The sequence below is a fragment of the Microcaecilia unicolor genome, chromosome 5, assembly GCF_901765095.1.
Source record: "Microcaecilia unicolor chromosome 5, aMicUni1.1, whole genome shotgun sequence".
Lineage (NCBI taxonomy): Eukaryota > Metazoa > Chordata > Amphibia > Gymnophiona > Siphonopidae > Microcaecilia > Microcaecilia unicolor.
The window spans coordinates 161,406,670-161,423,576 of record NC_044035.1 but is presented as its reverse complement, the minus strand read 5'-3'; the positions used below and the strand labels follow the sequence as shown (position 1 = coordinate 161,423,576).

Below are 16,907 nucleotides of genomic sequence, written 5' to 3'. Positions count from 1 at the left end.
GAGCTCTTGGGCCACTGCCAACGAACGGCAGCAGTAGGTGAACCTTCCAACCAGGACAGGACCAGGCAGGACTGGAACAGACTAGAAGTGCAATAAACACAGAGGCAGGAACTAGGTACACAGGAACTGAGCTTGACTAGGAAGGACTGGAACAAACTAGAAGTGCAAGAAACACACAGGCAGAAACTGGGGAGCTTGACTAGGCAGGACTGGAATAGACTGGAAGTGCAAGAAGCACACAGGCAGGAACGGGGTACACAGGAACTGAGCTTGACTAGGCAGGACTGGAACAGACTAGAATTACAAGAAGCACTCAGGCAGGAATGGGGTACACAGGAATTGAGCTTGACAATGCAGGGCTGGAACAGACTAGAAGTGCAAGAAGTACACAGGCAGGAATGAGGTATACAGGAGCTGAGCTTGGCTAGGCAGAAACACAGGAGCAGAGCTTGGCTAGGCAAGAACAGAGTACACAGGAGCAGAGCCAAGTAAAGCTAGAAGGAAGGCACTTAAACAGGCCACAAGGTCGAACTGGAACCCGTGCAAACCAGAGCCCTCTCATACAGGTTATAAGGCAAACTGGAACCCAAGCACAACTGCAGAAGGCAAAAGAGAAGGCACATACACGCAGAGCACTAGGCAAGGCAGACTAGGCAGAACACTAGGCTGGGCCACACGACCACTCAAAGGAAAAAGGGAAGCCACATGGAGAAGAAACTCAAAGCTGGGCCACAAGTGTAAGGGAAGCCACACAGAGGGGCAAGGCTGTGCCAGACAGCCACTCAGATTGAAACAACAGATCAAACAGTCAATAACCAAGACAGATGTGTTAACCCTAGAACACAGGCAAACAGATAAGAACCAAGGCAGAAGTGCCACACAGGCACAGTAGCTAAGAAACAAGGCAGAAGTGCTCACAAGCACACCGACTAGGAAACAAGGCAGAAGTGCTACACAAACACACCGACAAACCTGAAGACCTTTGGCTATGCAAAGGCCCTGAATGAATGTCCTCAACTTCCTTATGAAGGCCTTCATTGATTATGTCATGACTACAGGAAAGAGACTTGAAACACACTGAACACCAGAGTGAGGTCTGAAACGCACAGAATACTAGAGTGAGGCTTGAAACACAGAAGTGGTAGCAGAGGCAACAATGCAAAGAAAAAACAAGACTGGAGCCACCTTTGTAGCGGGCCACCAGAAGACAAAGTGAGACTGAAAGTGGGGTCACAACCACAGTCGGTGGTAACACACCAATGTTTCCCAACACACTAGTTAAGATTTGCTGTTCTAGACTAGTCTAGACATGTGGGTTATGCCATCTGGCCAGCAGATGGAGGCAGAGATCACTGTTCTCCCCAATGACATTGTTGCCAGTATAAGGGCTGGTGCATCTCTGGAACTTTCTGATATTTTCTGCTTCCAGCAGATGGTTACAGTTTGTTCTGTTCAGTGCCTGCTTAACCTCAACTCAGAAATGGGCAAACAGCCACAAACTTTGCCTGAACCCAAATAAAACAGAGATTCTTTGGGTACCAAACACAACTAGACAAACACCCAACTTCAAAATATCTTTTGTGAAGTATGAACGCCCCCTAAAATCACAGGTCAGAAATCTTGGAATACTGCTAGACTCATCACTCACTCCGATGCCACAAATTCAAACAACCTTCAAAAATTGTTTTTTATCACCTACGGCAGGTACAAAATCTCTCTCCATATATTGAAAAGACGAGTTTGACCATAGTGATCTATGCCATGATAACATCATGACTAGACTACTGTAATGCCCTGTACACTGACCAAACCAAAAAGAGTTTGTATCAGCTTCAACTAATTCAGAATGCGGCAGCATGACTGCTAGAAGGCTTCAAGTGGTGTGACCATATCACACCCTTCCTGCAAAAGCCGCACTGACTACCAGTGCCTTACGGGGCTAAATTTAAAAGTGTTTGATTTTCAAGGCCCTCAGACAAAGTGGGCCAGAGTATTTAAAGAATTGGTTAACCCTTTACACAACTTTAAGACCTCTAAGGTCCTCTCAAGGATCATCACTATCAGTACCCTCATCAAAAGAAAGTGTACAATGTGGTACCTGCCAATGAGCCTTCTCAGGAAGTAGCCCCCACGGTCTGGAATCTACTCCCAGAGGGGCTACTTATAACTTGAGACTACCTCTACTTCAGGAAGCAGGTCAAAGCCTGGCTCTTCTCCCAAGCATTTAATACATAGGGTGACTGACTATACACCCATTCTGCACCTGGACTAACTTGCTACACATACTGTAACTTATCTCTTGTTTAACTATACAAAGAACTTGATTTTAGCTAACCATCAAATTATCCCAACTGACTCTACCACGCATCTTGTTCCCATCATATATCTGCTCTTGGTCCCTCAGCTATGGTAAGCAGTATTATAGAAATTATTTAGCACCATACCTATGTTAGTTGAATGCTCTATTGCATGCTTATTAGATGTATCATTAGTATTATGCTAACATTGTATTATATCTCTAGTATTTGAATTCCACTGCTGTTAAATGTGTATATTTTTAATACTGTTTCACGGTAGTTCTATTATTAGGTTTCAATTTACTGCTTTCAAGTTTCTCATTTATAGTATTTGTTTATTCTTGGTTATTTTACTATTGTTATGTTGTTAACAAAATTGTAAGTTTTATGTTAAACTGTACTTGCTGTACACTGCCTTGGGTGAATCTCTTCATGAATGTGGTTAATAAATCCCAAGAAATAAAATAAGTAAAGGGAGAAGTGGCTTCTAAGTTGTCATCTCAGTAGATCAAAGAGAACATTGGACCAGCATGTATTCTAAATCAAAGGCCAGCTGCTTCAGTCCCATTCTGAGAACATAGGTCTAGGCCGGGTCACTCTAGAGGACATATGTAAAGCAGTGTCTTTGCTCTACAAGTTGGATGTTTAGGTCAGGGAAGACTGTACTTGAAGGGGGCTTGACTTCCTCCTGCGCTAAGCCCTAGTACTTGGGTACATCCCACATGTTTGGACTGGTCTAGCAGGTTAAGTCCTCAGGCTGGTGTGACAAGCCAAAGTAATTGACAAATTCTAGCCTAAATTCTCATTAGTCTCCAAGGATGCAGTATTGCCTTGTGGCATGAAAATTTTGTGAAAGGTCTAGAATTTGGGAGAGCTTATTTGATTGGCACACATCAGAGGACTCATTATTTAAGATGCCTGTTTTTGGAGAAAAAACAAAGCAGTCAACAGATTAATATGGTATTTAGTTATTTCCCTAGTAGTAGTAGTAGTAGTATGTGTTCTTGTTTACATTGGCAAGAATCATATTTTTTTTCCTTGCATCTCAGTTTGGAGGCAAATTGATCACCTTTGGCTACTCAAAAAGCAAACCACAGGAACTCTCTCAATTCCAAGTGTTCATCAGCCAAGTCACCACTGAGAAGGACTTACTTGCACGATCAAGGGAGCTACAGACAGCCCTAGCATCAGGAAATCTACTTCCCTACTGCCAGAGGAAGGTCGAGAATTCAGAACTACAATCTGAGAAGAACATATGGAACTTCTTGAAGGTATGGTAAAGTTCTAACAATCTGTTAAATTGTCTTTTTTATTCTGGATAGTTGGGCACTTATAAATTTCCATACGTATACCAGCTTCCCATCTAATATCATTTACTCAGCCTCTCAGTGCTGCCCTGTATCTCTTCCAAGCACATTTAATTTCTGTTGCAGTGCTGACCACCTCCACCTTCACTGATGAACTGTTTCAGTTCTTTTTTTTTTTCCTCTTTGCTGTTTCCCATATCTTATTACTAAATATTTTCATAATTCAAACTGTTTCTAAAACTACTGAGACATCCACTCAGCCCATGCTTCTTTATGTTAGGATGTGTAACTGACTCTACTATGTAATTTACCCAGCTTTCTTGGAAGTTTGAAGCTTGTATTCTGCCCCTTCTGGCCCACTATATTATTTCTTATGTCTGTTATCCCCTGCCTACCCTTACTACTGCGCTCTATAAATGTCCCCAAGCATGTATAATGTCTCTTCTCTTCAACTTTCTTAGTTCAAAAGAGTTTAATTTTTATTATTTTGCGGCAACAAAACCCGTATGACAAGAAACGAAAACATCATCTGAATAAAAGACATCCCCCATACAATGCCATAGAAATAATAAACAAAGGACAATACAAAACTTAACCCTTCAAAAATCTCCTTTTCCCTAACCCCACTCTTGCCAGAAAAGTAAACAATACTATAGTTTAGAGGCACATTAGAGATTATCAAGGAAAAAAATCCACAAAGTCTTTGAGTGGAGACCAGACTCTAAAGAATATAGCGGTGCTACCTGTTTTTTGTCTGCCAAAATATATTCATATCTGTATCTCAAACAAAGTGAATTCCACCAAAAACAAACATTCAGAATCAATGGATGCTTCCAATATTTTGCAATTGTTTGGCAGTCCACCACAACCATATAACTAGTCATCGGCTAGCTCACCCTTCTTTGAAAAATTTGGAGGGGAAAAAGAGTGGTGTATGTTAAAGGACTAGACACTTATAACATTTCTGTTACCTGTTCCCAAACCTGACTCTAAAATATGAAAACTGGTGGACAAAAGGAAAATCAGATGATCCAACATTCCCAGAACTGAGCCACAGTTCCAGTACAAATTTGAGGTTTATGGAAAAACTTGGGAGTCTTACATGTATCCAAAGGATCTGATGTGCTAGGAAAAATAAAGATTGATGAAGCGACGCTTCTAACACTCGGTGTCCAAAATGTAGACCTTTGTTCTTCAGAAATTGATATTCCAAGCTCTTTGCTCCAATTGTCAGGCAAACCAACTGAAGATTGCAGTAGAGAATTGTTATGCTTATATATGGATGATGCAGTAAGTCCCAAGTGAGCATAATCTTGAACATATTGGAGGATTCCAGGTGATGGAGGCAACTCTGCAAAGTTAGTGAACAGTGAACAAAGAATATGTGTCAACTGGGGCCTCTAAAACACTGAGAGAAAGGCACTTCAAATGAGCTTTGTAAAGTTGAAAAAGATAAGTTTGTCTTGATATAATAGGTCCTCAAAAGTCCAAATATTCTGCTAAGTCCGTTCCTTCTAGTAAATTTTCTTCTTATCCAAACGAAGGTGAGGATTATTCCAAAGTGGAAACCACCTGGAGTCTGAGTTTCACTGTAAATGTAGTGTCCAAAGCAACCAAGGCCTCTAGGGTAGACCTAAAGATCAGATTGGACAAGCTATATCAAGAAGGAGGCACCCAAGAGGTACCTTTTAGCTTGTATAGCGCCACCACTCTTCAACAACGAGTGGCCTAGTGGTTAGGGTGGTGGACTTTGGTCCTGGGGAACTGAGGAACTGAGTTCGATTCCCGGCACAGGCAGCTTCTTGTGACTCTGGGCAAGTCACTTAACCCTCCATTGCCTGCCGCATTGAGCCTGCCATGAGTGGGAAAGCGCGGGGTACAAATGTAACAACAATTATCTTTCCAAACTGAGCCAGGCTGGGACATAACCAGAAAATACCCCATCTCAAAATGAAAGGCAAATAATAGTGGTAAAAATGAGTGAAATTCATGCCCCCCCTCCCTCCAGCCTCCTTATTTCTTTGCAAAGTAGCCAAGGCAATGCATGGCTTACAGCCACTCCATAAGAAATTAGTTCAGAGTTTATCAATCTTTTTATTCTCTAAGGTTTTCTATAATGTTGGAAGCATACCCTTAAAATACATCAAGATAGGTGCAATTGACAACTTTTATGGTTTCTAGGCTTACCCACCAAGTGTGCCAAAGCGGAGACCAAAAGCTTCATATTTCGTGGATTTTCTTTCTAAATTTTCTCATTTAATCCTACAAAAAGGAAGGAAGAAGTCTAATATCCAAATACTTCAATCCTTTGAGCTGCCAGTGAAATGGAAAGGAGGATACTAGTGCCTTTGCACAATAAATATTAAGTAGCATTAACTCCGTTTTGGACCAATTGATCTTGTATCCAGATAGGGTCCCAAAATTGTTAATCAGTGTGAGCAAATGTGGCAGAATAGACTGCTCATCAATCTGTCTACTGTAACCCTTAAAGGGGTTAAAAATAAATAAAAAAAAACTTACCACGCATAAGTACATAAGTACATAAGTAGTGCCATACTGGGAAAGACCAAAGGTCCATCTAGCCCAGCATCCTGTCACCGACAGTGGCCAATCCAGGTCAAGGGCACCTGGCACGCTCCCCAAACGTAAAAACATTCCAGACAAGTTATACCTAAAATGCGGAATTTTTCCAAGTCCATTTAATAGCGGTCTATGGACTTGTCCTTTAGGAATCTATCTAACCCCTTTTTAAACTCCGTCAAGCTAACCGCCCGTACCACGTTCTCCGGCAACGAATTCCAGAGTCTAATTACACGTTGGGTGAAGAAAAATTTTCTCCGATTCGTTTTAAATTTACCACACTGTAGCTTCAACTCATGCCCTCTAGTCCTAGTATTTTGGATAGCGTGAACAGTCGCTTCACATCCACCCGATCCATTCCACTCATTATTTTATACACTTCTATCATATCTCCCCTCAGCCGTCTCTTCTCCAAGCTGAAAAGCCCTAGCCTTCTCAGCCTCTCTTCATAGGAAAGTCGTCCCATCCCCACTATCATTTTCGTCGCCCTTCGCTGTACCTTTTCCAATTCTACTATATCTTTTTTGAGATACGGAGACCAGTACTGGACACAATACTCCAGGTGCGGTCGCACCATGGAGCGATACAACGGCATTATAACATCCGCACACCTGGACTCCATACCCTTCCTAATAACACCCAACATTCTATTCGCTTTCCTAGCCGCAGCAGCACACTGAGCAGAAGGTTTCAGCGTATCATCGACGACGACACCCAGATCCCTTTCTTGATCTGTAACTCCTAACGCGGAACCTTGCAAGACGTAGCTATAATTCGGGTTCCTCTTACCCACATGCATCACTTTGCACTTGTCAACATTGAACTTCATCTGCCACTTGCACGCCCATTCTCCCAGTCTCGCAAGGTCCTCCTGTAATCGTTCACATTCCTCCTGCGACTTGACGACCCTGAATAATTTTGTGTCATCGGCGAATTTAATTACCTCACTAGTTATTCCCATCTCTAGGTCATTTATAAATACATTAAAAAGCAACGGACCCAGCACAGACCCCTGCGGGACCCCACTAACTACCCTCCTCCACTGAGAATACTGGCCACGCAATCCTACTCTCTGCTTCCTATCTTTCAACCAGTTCTTAATCCATAATAGTACCCTACCTCCGATTCCATGACTCTGCAATTTCTTCAGGAGTCTTTCGTGCGGCACTTTGTCAAACGCCTTCTGAAAATCCAGATATACAATGTCAACCGGCTCCCCATTGTCCACATGTTTGCTTACCCCCTCAAAAAAATGCATTAGATTGGTGAGGCAAGACTTCCCTTCACTAAATCCGTGCTGACTTTGTCTCATCAGTCCATGTTTTTGTATATGCTCTGCAATTTTATTCTTAATAATAGCCTCCACCATCTTGCCCGGCACCGACGTCAGACTCACCGGTCTATAATTTCCCGGATCTCCTCTGGAACCCTTCTTAAAAATCGGAGTAACATTGGCTACCCTCCAGTCTTCCGGTACTACACTCGATTTTAGGGACAGATTGCATATTTCTAACAGTAGCTCCGCAAGTTCATTTTTTAGTTCTATTAATACTCTGGGATGAATACCATCAGGTCCCGGTGATTTACTACTCTTCAGCTTGCTGAACTGACCCATTACATCCTCCAAGGTTACAGAGAATTTGTTTAGTTTCTCCGACTCCCCCGCTTCAAATATTCTTTCCGGCACTGGTGTCCCCCCCAAATCCTCCTCGGTGAAGACCGAAGCAAAGAATTCATTTAATTTCTCCGCTACGGCTTTGTCCTCCTTGATCGCCCCTTTAACACCATTTTCGTCCAGCGGCCCAACCGACTCTTTGGCCGGTTTCCTGCTTTTAATGTATCTAAAAAAATTTTTACTATGTATTTTTGCTTCCAACGCTAATTTCTTCTCAAAGTCCTTTTTTGCCCTCCTTATCTCCGCTTTGCATTTGGCTTGGCATTCCTTATGATCTATCCTGTTACTTTCAGTTGGTTCTCTTCTCCACTTTCTGAAGGATTGTTTTTTGGCTCTAATGATTTCCTTTATGTTACTGTTTAGCCACGCCGGCTGACGTTTAGTCTTTTTTCCCTTTTTTCTAATACGTGGAATATATTTGTCCTGAACCTCCAGGATGGTGTTTTTAAACAGCATCCACGCCTGATGCAAGTTTTTTACTCTGCGAGCTGCTCCTTTCAGTCTTTTTTTCACCATTTTTCTCATTTTGTCGTAATCACCTTTTCTATAGTTAAACGCTAGCGTACTTGATTTCCTAGTTTCACTTCCTTCAGTGCCAATATCAAAACCGATCATATTATGATCACTGTTATCAAGCGGCCCTCGTATCGTTACCCCCTGCACTAGATCATGAGCACCACTAAGGACTAAGTCTAGTATTTTTCCTTCTCTTGTCGGCTCCTGAACTAGCTGTTCCATGAAGCTGTCCTTGATTTCATCAAGAAATCTTATGTCCCTTGCGTGTACAGATGTTACATTAACCCAGTCTATATGCGGGTAATTGAAATCCCCCATTATTATTGTGTTGCCCAGTTTGTTTGCGTCCCTGATTTCCTTTAACATTTCCGCATCCGTCTGTTCGTCCTGGCCAGGCGGACGGTAGTACACTCCTATCACTATCCTTTTCCCCTTTGCACATGGAATTTCAATCCACAGTGATTCCAAGGAGTGTTTTGTTTCCTGCAGAATTTTCAATCTATTTGATTCAAGGCTCTCGTTAATATACAATGCTACCCCTCCACCAATCCGATTCACCCTATCACTACGCAGCGTGATGGTGATGATTTTTGGGGGAGAGTTTCCACAGAACAGGGTTTCTGGGGCGGTGCGTGGCATGGGCGGTGATTCTGAGAGAGTCGGGAGTGGTGTCGTTGAGTTTTGGCGGTGTCTTGCATCGGCGAATCGATGCTACAGGGGCGACTCAGGCTGCAGTGGTGCTTCGGGTCACAAATTTTTGGTGGCATTAAAGGGCCGTTCATAAGGGAAAGACGGCGCCGGTGCAGACGTGGAGGGCGAGTTTGGGAAGTTTGTTCGGTCCTGATTTGCCTCGTGCATGCGTCTGATATTGAAGTGATAACGTCAGATGTTGACGCAAGGGATTTCTGGTTTTTTTTTAAAGAACCGGCTCCCTTTATGAACAGAGGTGGTTCCTGCCGAAGTGAAAATTCGGCAAGAGGCAAAGAGAGAAAAAAAAAAGGGCTCCAGTGTACTTCTCTGGCGGTTTTATTGTTATTTAAGTATAGTGCGGGTACAGTTGAGTGACACGCGCGGAGAGGAAGCCAGAGGTGGCGAGACACAGCCGACAGCACCAGATGCTGGCTCGTGACGGGGTGGACAATAGTCGCGTGCAGAGGGAAAACTTAAAAATAAACACCTTCCGAGTATAAGTAAGGTATGTAAAGCTTATTTAAATAAGTTGTAAGCGCTGTATGTTGCTGGAAATGTCCTAAATTAATGCAAAATGTATATTCATAGATTATTGCTGAGTGTTGTGTTGCTGCAGGGGCTCATGCCTTGGATGACATGAAAAGGGTTCTAAGGGTTGTAAGTTGGCAGTTGGGAGGTAAGTTCGTTGCTGAACAGACCTATGCTGGTGGTCTGGGAGCAGCTGTGTTTAAAAAAATAATAGTACGTTTTAAAATTGGATTTTGAGAATTCTTAAAGGCTGTTGGTGTGTGGTTAAAGTGTGACTAAAGCCTTCCGCGATTTTAGAGTCTTACAAATGTGTGTCTGATTGCTGCTTGATGAGAAGGAGATTTTGAAATCATACCAGCTTAATAAATCAGACAACTACTTTGATATCTTAATATCCTGTCAAACTGGTTCGACAAAAACCTGTCACACTTAGTGTTCCTGATAAATCTGCTGACTGAGAGACAAGAATTCCTGTTAAACCTGACAGGTTTTGTGAGGAAATGTAAAGTAAGAAGTCAGCAGAATTCTTAAATAATAAATAAGAAAAAAAACTTACACTGGGTTTTAATGGCAGTGTAAGTTAAAATAACTGGGAGTTATTTTAATCCTACAGCCTTGTAATGAAGTGTTAGGATAATCTCCCTAACATTGTTGTTTAAAAAGAAAAAAAGAAAATTGGTGGGGAAAGGGATAGAACAGGGTTCAAGAATGATACATTTTTTTTTTCGGGGAGGGGGGGGGGGAAGTTAATTTAGGAAAGTACTGCAGTCATCATCCTTTATAACTACTCAAACAAACAACTTAGATAGATTTTAGGGTTTATTAAGTTCTTTTAGTTTAGAGTAGTAGGTGTCCTGGTTCCAGACATCCTGATTCGTGGCTGCTGATTTCTGTGATCATCTTTACATCTAATGGTACCCAATGTTGAAAGAAAGGTGAAGAAAGAAAGAAACCAAGAAAGTTGGAAAAAGTATCCTTATTGTGTCACTTTAATTCAAGGAGAAGGAGACTCACAAGTGGGCCATTATAGGGTCCAAAATAAGGTTATAGACTTTTAACTTACCTTGCATGCACATCCGAAGAAGAACCTGAAAAGGAAAAAAAACAAAGAATCAACTCTTACAAATTTAGAAAAAGAAAATCGAATTTATAATGCGCTGTTTTTTTAAAAAGAAGATACGTTTGCTGTTGTTTAGGAGTGATACTTATCTGACATGTTTCTTCAAATGTTGACGGAGTGAACATTTGTTATTCTAAAAAGAAAAAAAAGTTTTATGGTATATTAAATTACTAGTAAGCTAATCCAATTGTTTTAGAGCATAAGTTTCAGTTCATTTTGTTAAAAATGGTATGCTAGCAACTGGACAAAAACTAGCAGGCAGTGACAAATCTAAACCAGTTGTCTTAGGTATTCGGGTTAACAGAATTTGGCCCAAATTAGCAGGCAAAGAACTGTTTGGGCCTATTGGTGCTGGGTCTTGGAACCAAAACCCAGTGCCTCAACCCCACAAATTCCCCAACTGATTTTCTTAGACCCTTCGGCTTGATAAGTACCAAAAACACTATAAACAAGAGAAGCTTCTCACATTATCAACATTTTATTCTTACCCAAGAACATGAAAAATAAGAAATAATAAAATTAGGAGCAGCACATAAGAAACAGGGTATTGAGGAAACATAAAAAAGGAGGAGACATGGAAATGGTCGCATATTCCTTAATCTATTGAGATAGACTGAGGAAGATTTTCATCGACCCCCCCCCCCCCCCCCCCCTTGCTTCAGACCAGGCAGTTATATAGGCTGTAGTACAAAGAACTGGTTCTCAGGAACACATAATAGGTCATGCAGGATATGCCATTGTTTCTTACAATTGCCCAAAAAGAAGACACACAAAATTATATTGCATTTCCTTGAAAGTTACAACTTCAGCACATCCTCAAATAAAAGCAATCTGTATCTCACTTCAAAGGATTCAGGACTCAGTTCCCACGACCTCCCCCCCTTGCAATAGCATTTTTCCTATCCCCTCCTGACTGCAGGATTTCTGTCTCTTCTCCTCTGTCAGCCCTGCCCTCTTGTCACCTGGAACTTTGCTTTGATCTGCATCCTAAAAGTCTCTCAAAGGCTAATAAACACACTCATGTGAATAGCTCATTGTCTTTCAATTGCCTATCAGGGGAAGGTGGGGAGGAGGTGGGGTATTTGCTCCACACCTGGCCTGCTCAATACCATTCTAATTTACAGAAAAAAAGAGAAATTTCCACTTCTCCTCATCTGTATATTAATTCTTAGATATTGGATATTTAGCAGTACTGAAACTGCTTGGTCTAGGCCTTCATAAGCACATCTCCACCAACAGAACCCAGCCTTAAAAAGTCTATATGAACATCATCCACTAATGGAATCAAGTCCTTAGAGATTTAAAAAAAAATTCTAGAGAGAGATTGGTGAACTGAGGATTGAAATGTATACTCTTGACCATCAGGAACCTCCATGGGTCAACCAGTCCTAGAGGTGTCAAAAAGATATACACCTCGGAAGACCATCTTTCCAGGGGTCCTGTACTGTTTTTTTTTTTTTTTTTTAAATCCCCAGCTATTATTAATGAGGAATGTGATGCCTCAGTTACTAAAGTGGATATGGATTGAAAAAAGGCTGATGTATTACTATTGGGAACATAAATATTAATAAGAGTTGTTTTTATGGTGAACTGTAGGTCTTCCTTCTCCTATGAGGATCAGAGTGGGAAGATAAAATTTGAATATTAGCATCTTTATTAATCAAAATAGCCACACACTCTTATGAACTGTGGGAGCAGAGATGCAATGACTAAATCTGTAACGTATTAGATTCTATAAGAGATAGATGAGTCTCCTGAAGGAGACAGTCCGCACATATCTTCCTCAAGAAATTCATCACTTTTTTACGTTTAGTGGGGTAATTGAGGCCACTAACGTTTCGGGAGTATGTTCTAAATCCTCTCATACTTAAACCTGTGTATGGTTACAGATTTCTCAAAATTGTATACAAGAAAAGTACTGCATGATGGAAATTGAACATAGATCTAGACCACCCCAGGTACCTGTATGTGCAGAACAACACAGGACACAAGCCCCCTCCCACCCCATGTGCACCTGCAGAAGAGAGTGCCCCCAGGAAAACAAAATAAATTTGCCCACCTGAGTGCAGCTGCCATACAGCCAGCAGTACTGAAGAACGGAGCTTGTGATCCAATGCAGGGACTGCTTCTTTGCCTCAACTCCCCCGCATCACTCTGGGACCTCCTCTGTTGCAGCATTACGTTTAAAAAATACAAATTTTGCACCCAACTCAAAAGTTTATTGACTGCTGCCTGCATTGGGAGTAGGGGGACAAACCTGACTTGCTGCTCCAAAACTACCCAGTAAAGTCCCAAGGCCTGTTCAAAGGAAAAACCCCACACAAATAGGCTCAAGAGTTTCTATGCTGCTGGACCCCCCCTCCCCCCAAACTGATAAGGGATGCGAGTACTACAGTGAACATTCTCAGTATATTTGAGAGACTGAGATCATACTTCATGTACCCTGGCTTAGTAGTGAGGTTTATAACTGTCATGGTATTCCTCAAACTAATCTATTTGGAGATATTGCCCACAAAAGAAGCACCAAGGGTATTCAGAAGGGTTATCCCTCCCCCAATGCCTCTCAGATACTGATACTGGCACTCCATTGCACCCCATGCTTATCCTGTGCCATGGGGCTACATTGGCCATTCCTGCACTGGAAAGTCGATCGATCGTGCTACTAAAATTCCTACAGAATTTCCTTAAAGAAAGCACTGCCCTTCTACAGATCACAACAAGGGTTCCAGAAGAACCCATCCCCAGCACTTTAATGAAACTGAGCATTAGCTGGGAACTACAGAGTAGACAGTTGCATGGGGACAGAAATGCGACCCGTCCCCGCCGGAATCAAACCTGTCCCCGCTCATCACCGCCAGAAGCTAACCTGTCCCCACCCGTCCCCTTGAGTAATATCCTCCATCCCCGTGAGTGATCTCCTCCATCCCCGCCCATCCCCATAAAAAAAGAAAGTATAAAGTACTGAGTGGAGTGGACAGGGGGCACACAATGCAGAGTAATACATTTAAAACAAATCAGAGAAAATATTTCTTCACTCATTAATCTACTGAATCGTAGAAAAAGGGCAATAAATACATAAAACAAACTGAAGTTTTTTTCCACACTAAAATAGAGAGAATTATTGGTCACCCAAACAGCACAATGCCCTCAACAAAAGAAACAACTTGAGCAAATCTCCTGCACGTGTTGAACTTGAGTTGAGACAGGGGAGACCCGGGTGAAAACGTGCAAGTGCTCGTCAGGGACGTCCTGTTTTTTTTTTTTTTTTTTAGATTATGAATGGAGGACATCTAAGTGTTAGGCGCTCAAGTCCCACCTTCGCTATGCCTCCAACACCCCCTTGAAATTTGGCCGTCCCTGCGATGGCGCAGTTAAGGACGCCCAACATGGATGTTTCTCCGAGAAGGGCATCCACGCCTTTGCTCTGCCCGACAAACCCTTGGTATTTGTCCGTCCCTGCAATGGCGCAATTAAGGACGCCCAAAATGGACGTTTCTCTGAGAAGGACATCCACGCCTTTGCTCTGCCCGATAACCCCTTGGTATTTGGCCGTCCCTGCGACGGGGCAGTTGAGGACATCCTTCTTTTCGTGTTGGAGGAGAACTTGGTTTCCGTCCACTAAAACAAAGGTATGTGCGCGTGTCCCCACAGGAACCCCGCCAGAACATCCTCCATCCCCACTGGAATCCTGCATGTTTATTTCTGTCCCCGCGGCACTCCCGCTGACCTGGAGGGGATTCCCGCAAACCCTGTTCCCGTGCAGACTTCTACTCCAGAGCACTAGACAGTTACCTACAGACCTGAAAACAATCGACGAAATAACTAACTTTCGCAAATCTCTGAAGACATATTTCTTCAACAAGGCCTACAAAGAGAACCTATAGCCTCACTAATCCACTTCACCAAACCACCCAGTTTGAAAGTCCACCTTCTATACTTATCCCCTAATTACTTCCTTCTTTCTTCTATTACTAAATCTCTACACCTTACTAATAACTGTATCTGATAGCCTGAAATGACAATGTAATAACAAAATTATGTAAGCCACATTGAGCCTGCAAATAGGTGGGAAAATGTGGGATACAAATACAACAAATAGACTAAGTAACACAGAGCACCCTCACCATTGATAGCTCTCCCATACCTGAGGAAAGTGGATAGCTTTCTCCAGATTTTACTGCTCACTTCCAAGACTCTGATCAACTGCTTACCATACTTCTACAAATTTGGAAGAACAAATGTGCAAGCCATACATCCCAAATTTTTACCTGTACTCTGAGTTCCTGTGAAATATGTTCTTTTCTCTGTCCAAGGGGGATTTTCAGTTCATCCTGTAAGCCATGAGTACACTGAGAAAATTCAGCACACCATTACACCAGCTCCCAAAGTGACACCCAGGTGCCTTAATGCCAAATACAAAGTCCAGTCTGCTCCAGGACATGATCACTCCCAACTCTTCCACTGGTCTATTGTCTCAGAAGCAGCCATTGAGAGATCAAAAATTGCTAAGCCCAAGAGTAGCTCTCCACTAGGCAAGAATCAAAAATAAAAATCCCGGGCATGATGGGAAGGAAAATCTACCATAGAGCAGTGCTAGCCTGAAAATAGTGGACCACCAGCAACAGATGCTCCATTATTATTCCCTTTTGCAGCAGACCATTGAAGTGTCTAGAGAAAAGGTAAGGCACATTTGTAAACTGTCCTCTTTGCCTACTGAACAGTAATCACAATACCAAAGAAATCAACCTCTCTATGAGAAGCGTTATCAACAGCAATTCTGTCTGCATAGATGCTACTAGCCATATTCTAGAGACAACTTTCCCAGTGCTATCCAAGACTACTATACCCTCAATGAAAAATTATTTATTTATGACATTTATATCCCACATTATCCCAACAAGCTTGGTTTACAATATCATAAGAAATGTTCATGAGAGAAGAAACCACAGTCTGCCTCAATAGCAACTACCTTTCAGTAAGGGACACACTTCAGTTCTTCAGGGAGTCTGGCAATCCAGTACCACAAACCACTGAATTCTCCGGATCATTGAGCAGGGCTACAGAATAAACTTTTCACAGCAACCTGGGACAAAAGGATCAGGGATCATATCCCAACTTCTGTTCCAGCATATTTCATTCTTGGCCATGGGGCTAGCAACTCTTAAAACATAGCAGTTGAACATATTCAAGCCTCTCAGCAGTGCCATAGATTCTACTCCTTCCTCAGGAGGACTGTGGCCCACCTTCAACCTCTGGGATCTCAATGACTTTGTAAGGGGGGGTGGAGTTCATCATGAACAAGCTTGCCATGATCCTACCATTCTTAGATCAAAATATGCAAATGGGGGCTGCACAAAATTTGTGTACTAACCTATGAGAGCAGACTGGACACGTGAACATAATTCTGTGCTAAGGATAGCTAGAGCTGCAAACAGGTCTGAGCTGAAAAAACAGTATCGGCACACAGTCTGTGCCTATGCTTGTCTCCTGTTCATTGCCATTTGTTTTCTGTTTTCCTATATTCACTTTCAACTTTTTTTTTTGTTTTTTTGCTTTTGTCTCCACTCCAAGATCACCCTTTTTCACTGTTCAGTCCTCAGTCTCCATTTTACTGCATCCACCTACAGCTTTCCAGCTCCCTTATCTCAGCCCTTCCATTTCCCATCTCTCTCTCCTCCCACATCTCACTAATTTCTTCTGTCCATCTTCCCCTCCATTCCTTATGTCCAGCATTTCTCCTCATCTTGCTTTTCCTCCCTTTTAGTTCAGAATGTCTTCCCTTCCTCTGCGCCATGTCAAACATCTTCCATTCCCTATCTCCCTTTTCTTTCCTTTCTGCTGCCACCTTACCTCTGTCCTTCACCCCAAGCGGCTGCAGCTGCTACTACAAAAGGAAACTATGTGGCAGTGGGCCTTTGGGCAAGCTTATGTGCTCATAACTTATGGATTTCAACCCCCTCCCCCCCCCCCCCCCCACTCTAACACAAATCTTTTGTTGGAGGGGCAGACATGGCGTGCCTTGAGTGCATGTGGGTACTCAAATACCTGCCAACAGTAGCTTAAGTGCTGTAGTGCTTCTGTCTTGCTGTGTTAATATGACCTCAGCCCCCCTCCCCCTCGCAGTTAGTCCTGGCCCTTTTCAAAGGCCAAACAATATATGCTTTCTTTCCTTATCTGTTTCTTTTTGTTAAATG

The 16,907-nt window shown here is 42.5% G+C and overlaps 1 protein-coding gene across 10 annotated transcripts in view; it reads left to right on the top strand.

Annotated features, from left to right (window-relative positions):
* Positions 1-16,907, top strand: part of SEC31B (SEC31 homolog B, COPII coat complex component) — a 277,304-nt gene that overhangs the window by 91,160 nt on the left and 169,237 nt on the right. For all 10 annotated transcript variants that reach the window (XM_030203516.1, XM_030203517.1, XM_030203520.1 and 7 more), the window contains one exon: positions 3,347-3,568. In XM_030203516.1, the coding sequence (XP_030059376.1) occupies positions 3,347-3,568 (222 nt within the window). The remainder of the gene's footprint in view (positions 1-3,346; positions 3,569-16,907) is intronic.